Source organism: Parasteatoda tepidariorum, chromosome 4 (genome assembly GCF_043381705.1).
Source record: "Parasteatoda tepidariorum isolate YZ-2023 chromosome 4, CAS_Ptep_4.0, whole genome shotgun sequence".
Lineage (NCBI taxonomy): Eukaryota > Metazoa > Arthropoda > Arachnida > Araneae > Theridiidae > Parasteatoda > Parasteatoda tepidariorum.
In genome coordinates, this window is record NC_092207.1 from 88,232,058 (window position 1) to 88,238,321 (window position 6,264).

The 6,264-nt window shown below is 27.2% G+C and overlaps 1 protein-coding gene and 1 long non-coding RNA gene across 2 annotated transcripts; both read left to right on the forward strand.

Moving 5' to 3' along the window:
* Positions 1-104: 104 nt before the first annotated feature.
* LOC139425401 (uncharacterized) lies at positions 105-5,723 on the forward strand. The gene is made up of 2 exons (XR_011636654.1): positions 105-647; positions 3,941-5,723. It is a non-coding gene; the product is annotated as an uncharacterized lncRNA (long non-coding RNA).
* On the forward strand, positions 641-5,350 carry LOC139425400 (zinc finger protein 287-like). The gene has a single exon (XM_071180159.1). It carries the CDS (start codon positions 860-862, stop codon positions 1,982-1,984), a length of 1,125 nt encoding a protein of 374 aa, XP_071036260.1. The 5' UTR covers positions 641-859; the 3' UTR covers positions 1,985-5,350.
* Positions 5,724-6,264: the final 541 nt, after the last annotated feature.

Here is a 6,264-nt window from a genome sequence, read left to right on the forward strand (position 1 = left end):
TTCGATCGCCAATAGAAATCGCAGGTATTCGTCTCATACAACAACGTCCCCTATAGTTCGTTGTGATCACGAACGTGAAAAAAGCCAAACAAGAGTAACTTTTGTGTTGCCAATAAACAAAAAAGTTATTCGTTTCTTTTTTTACGGTTCCTATTTTCTATTTGATTCGTAGTATGTAACTGTTATTATGGCAGAAGTACGTAGCTATCAGCTTTCAAGCCGGGAGTAGTAAAGCTTTTCGAGTATCAAATTCGAGTGCAGAAATGTTTCCTACCATTTTATTATTTATAATAAAAATAAGCAGTTGCTTGTTCATATAATGCGTATTCTATAAACTTGCTCACTAAGAGTAATTTTTTAAAAAAAATCTATGCAATAGTGTCCTTTAACCGTAAAAAACTAATAGGGATGATGACTTTTTGCTATAAACGAATTCGTGTCTTATGCAAAAAATTGGTTTAAACATACATAGTCATCACCGTGCTGTTATAGCAAAACATTTTCGTATAAATAGGCGCGAAATATACATTATCATGTTGACACTGGGGAAAGTGCCTTGTTCAAGCAGTGCGTATAATAAAACATTTACATCTAAAGATACATTAAAAATACTTATCCATACCGAAGAAAGACCTTATTCATGCAGTGTATGTGATCAATCTTTTACACAGAAATCTTATTTAAATCAACACATTCGTGTAGAGACAGGCCTTATTCACGCCCTGTTTGTAAAACATCTTATAAAGATGAATGTAAACTAAAAGAACATTGTATTATTCATACTGGAGAAAAGCCATTCTCTTGTGATGTGTGCAATAAAACATTCACACACATACACTGGTTAAGTAAACACTATGTTATGAAACATCCCTCATGTAGTGTGTGTAAGAAAACATTCACTAATATTACAAGTTTAATGAAACACTGTCGTATTCACACTGGTGAGAAGCCTTATTCATGCAGTTTGTGTGATAAAGCATTTTCATTTAAAAGTAATTTAGATCTACACTTTCTTGTTCATACTGGAGAGAAGCCGTTCTCATGTAGCGTATGCGATAAAACATTCTCACGCAAAGAAAAATTAAATGTACATTTTATTACTCACACTGGAAAAAAGACATTCTCGTGTACTTTGTGTGATAAAACATTCACATTCAAAAGCAGTTTAAAGAAACATTACGCTATTCATGCCAAAGAGAAGCAATTTTCATGTAATATGTGTAATAAAACGTTTGCAAGTAATACTAATTTAGACAGACACTATAGGATTATTCATAATGAAGGGAAATCCTTCTCATGTAGTGTATGTTTCAAAAAATTTGCAAACAAACGCAATTTAAATGAACATTATACTATTCATTATGGAAAAAAGTTATTCTCATGTAGCATGTGTAATAAGACATATGCGCATAAAGGCACTTTAAGAACACACTTTGCTACTCATATTGTAAAAAATTCATTCTCTTGTTCTTTGTGTAATAAAACATTTCTGTCTAAAACCAACTTAAATAAACACCATATTGTTCATACTGGTGAAAAACCTCACTCATGCAGCTTTTGTGGTAAAAATTTTACACAAGAAATTTCTTTACGTAGACACTATCTTATTCATACTGGTGAGAAGCCTTATTCGTGCAATGTGTGTTATAAAACATTCACACAGAAATGCCACTTGAATACACACAATCTAGTTCATAGTAAAGAAAAGCCTTATTCATGCAATGTGTGTGGTAAGACATTCACACACAAATACTCCCTGAAGAGACACAATCTAGTTCATAATAAAGAAAAGCCTTATTCATGCAGTGTGTGCGATAAAACATTCACACATAAATATGACTTGAATAGACACAATAATCTAGTTCATAATAAGGAAAGGCCTTATTCATGCAATGTGTGTGATAAAACATTTGCACTGAAATACCACTTGAATAGCCATAATCTTGTTCATAATAAACACAAGCATGCAATGCAGTGCGTGTGATTAACCATTCTCATAGAAAGATTATCAAAATAATCACTTTCATGTTAATTCTTGTAAGCAACCCTCATGAGTATCTTCCTCATCTGCTTAGCTATTTACGTGATTTTAAAAAAGTTTCTTATATTTTTTATTGTTTAAGCAATAAAAAAAATTAATACTATTTATAATTTTTAAATTTCAGAGAAAAAAAAATTTTTATATTATTTTTTGAAAAGTATTCCATTCTAATTTCTACAAAAAAATCCCAGTTTAGTAATGAAATTTGAAGAAATTAAATTAAAATAGAAAATTATTCAATAAATTTTCTATTTCTAAAATACTTATGATATAAAAGTTAATCTAAGCATTTCATGCAGTTAAAGTAATCATACATTTTTTTTTCTTTTGTAACCTTTAAAATCTAAATTTTAATTTGTTATTGACATATTAACTTAGTTCTTTACAGAAAAACTGTATAAAAGAAAATTGATTCATTTTTAACTAATTAAATTGGATATTTAATATTATAACAGAAAAACAAAATCTAGTCAAAAATGTTTACAAAAATTACATACTTATTTTGTTTGAAATATTTTCATCCCATCCATGTCCCATGTGACTCTTAAAATTCAGAGGGAACCTTATTAGAGAGAATCCTTTTTATGTGTGATAAATGAACACTATACTAATCATATTAAAGAGAACCAGTTGTCATCAGGGTTGGGGAGTTTTCAATTTTCAAAGAAAATTTTCTAGGAATTTGTGTCCGGGAGGTCATTCTTTTTGCCTGAATTTTTTTTGGGTTGTAAAAATAATCCTGCATGGATAAAACCAGATTGGTGAAAAATATTCACCTGTGAATAATTTCTCAATCAAGTTCTCAGTCGCATGTAATAAGAATGGCCTCAGAATCAAGGAAATGTGTTCAACTCCAATTAATAAAAAATTCCTAGATCTTTGCTTTAAAATAAAAGAAGTTTTAAATTTTAAATGAATATTTATAATTAGGGAAACAAAAGTACATAAAATAATATTTTGACATATTTTAATCTATAACTTATCACTAACTTAGTATATTTGAACATTTTTGATCTAATGATTGAATTATTAAGTTGTTTAATTCCTAAGTTCACAAACAAAATTGCCCCACTAAGCTGAAAATTTTATTAAAAAGATCTGCAAATGAATAATATCTCTTCTTTTTCATTGTTTCCTTGAATATACACTAAACTATCTAGTCGTGAAATATTTATGTTGAAGTGTGTATGTGAGATATTGATATTTATCTCTTTCCTTGCAATGATTTTGCACAATATCAATGTTTTGCCAAAATATATAGTTTTTAAGCTTATTTCTTAAATTATGAAAATTATAAAACACGTTGAAATTAAGCTTTAAAAAATTAGCTTAAAGTTGTAAGCGGAGTTGAACAATTCATCCACCGGCACCATAGTTCTGGATGTCATGTAGTACATGCGATAAAGCATTCACAAGTAAAGAAAATTTAAATTGATGCTCCCTTGATCTTGAGATGTAGTGTGAACGAAATGTTTGGAGCTAAAGTTAGCAAAAAAAGAAAATCACCCTGAATAACTTTTATTTTAATGATCTGGTGTTTATGAAATAATGGCAAATCTTGATGGTTAAAAGAAACTTCAATTATATACTAATTTTTTTGTAAAAACTATTATTTAACTTATGGAATGATCATACCAAATTTCTATTTTCGACCACAAGCATGAAATTCTTCTGACTTTTGCTAGGATTTCTGACTTTCTAAACTTTAGAAGAANTTTTGCTTTTTATTATTATTTTATTCTCTTCAATCTTAATTTATATATTAAAGCTTAAAATTTTGTTGAACTGTTTATACTCTCCCTATAGTAAAAAAGAATGTTAACTAATTTAAAAGATTTCTTTTTGTGGAAAAACATGCTCTTTTTATTTTATTTTTTTATTATTGATTGTTATTTTCAGACTATTTGTTCTTTTCCTACTCTGATGTCTGTGACCTTTAAAATATTGGAGTCAACCACAGTGGAGTAAATATGGTTCAGCAGTTCAGGCAGAAGAATAAGAGAATAAATTTTTGTTTCATTTTTCACATGTTTTACTGCATCTCAATAAAAATTTTAAACGAATGAAAATAAATTGCACATAGTTATGCAGATTGTTTATCAAAAGATAATTTCATGCAATGCATTACTTAATAAGGTTTGAAAAAACATTTGAATTGTTTGGTACAAATATTTACTCCATTTTTAACTATTGTAATTTTAAATGACAATATACAAAATTTGAACAAAATCAGACAAATAATTTCAACGTAACGAAACTTCTGAAAAGTCGTATTTTGTTCAAAATTTGTATTTTGTAATTAAAAATCAAGGCTTAAAATGGTGTAAAAAATTCTTGTATTTTAATGTAGTTTTTTTAATGCTTTTGTTTATAGACACTGTACTAATCATTTTTTCCCAGTTACATTAAAAAAATTTAAACATTTTACTATAAGAGATGCATGATATAGGCATTAAATGTTTGAAAATTGTATTTTCTGTATTTTACAAATATGTGTTTACTTTTGTTAAAAATAATTTTAAGCTCTTCTCTGCAAACATTACAGATTCTGTAATGTTAACATTCAAAAGACATATTTCAAACAGTATGGAGTCTCACTTTTGATGTGTTTTAAAAATGAAAAAGCAATGCCAAAAGACTTTTATTTTTATTTGGTTTTGGGAAATTATCAGTTTTTAAGAATGGTTTTGAATAACAGTTTTCTTTATTTTCTAAGTATTTTGAAATTAATATAAAAGCTATTTTGGTTTTGTAAATTTTTCTATTCATTGTCTATCCAATTCATTCTTTTTACCTGTCTTTACTTCACACATTATTTGATGTAGAATTTTTGGATTTACTCTTTTTGAGCTGTCCACAATTCTAACGTGCAAAAGAAAAAGAAAAAAAACTCAGAAGTAAGCGACAAAAAATTCAAAATTAAGATTTTTATATATTTCGCATTTCTGTATGATCAGCTACTTATTGAAAAAAAAAATTTTTTTTAATTAAATTCTGTTTTATCAGTTATTTGATTATTTGAAGTCCTATTTCAGCATTCATAGTATTAGCAATTGGAAAGAAATAGTTGCCAAGCCACTTTTCTCAACATCTACTGTGAGGTGCTTACGTTGTTTTTTCATTTGCACGGTAGAATTGATGGAGAGGCTAACAAGTAGTCTAATACTACACATTTTTATTTGGAACATAACATTATATTTTCTATGTATTTTTTTCAATAATTCTTTATCGAACTTTTAATTTTAAAATGACATAAATATGACTGCTTACTGACTTAGTTTTGTAATCACATTGTTTTAATTTTATAATGTTTTTATATGTTTGTCCTGCTTTAAAATTAAAAGGAAATATTTTGGGGCATTATTACTCTTGAAAATAATTATAATAATGTGAATCACTTTCACAAAATTTAAACAATTTGAAAAGAGAAAATAATGCAACATCCATTTAAAGTTCCAAAATGCTATAGTTTTACTGATTCCTCTTTTATATTAATTTTTTTTTTATTTATATAATTTATTTTTGTATGTTTCTTGTTGCAAACCTTAATCTTTTGTCATTCAAAATAAGTGCTCGTATATGCATATTGTTATGTAATCATTACATATTATTGTAATTGTTACATATAGTTGCTGTGCTCACAAATGTCATTTAAAAATAAAGTTTTTAATATGGTTTATAATGTAGTGCTTTGTTTCTGAACTGTAACTAGGAGGTACAAATGAATGGAACACCTTGTTTCAAAGTGGTGGAGGGAGTTAAAAATATTAAAAAAAGAAAATTTGATATCATCTATGGTCAGATCCTTATACAAATGGCAATAATGGAGGACCATTCCAAAAAGTGTAAAACATTTTATGAAAAATTTTGTTTTTAACTTTTATCTGGGTAGCGCATCATTTCTTGTATTTGCAATTTTTGTAACTGGAGTGTCATTTAAAACTTAAAGAGAAAAAAATTTACTGAGTGTCATCATATTTTCCAAAAACTTTTTACTTTTCATACTTTGAGCTGAATCTTATCTTTTTTTTAGTCCAGGGAAAAAATTTTGGAACTTATTTGATTCCACAATAAAATATTTTAGACACCTTAAATTGCATTTGCTACATTTTAAATAAATTAGTAGTATTTTAAAAAAGAGTCAATGTTTCAAGTGAAATTTTTTGCAATCTCAATATAATTGGCATAAAACTTATGAATATTAAATATAGAAAGTCTATCAA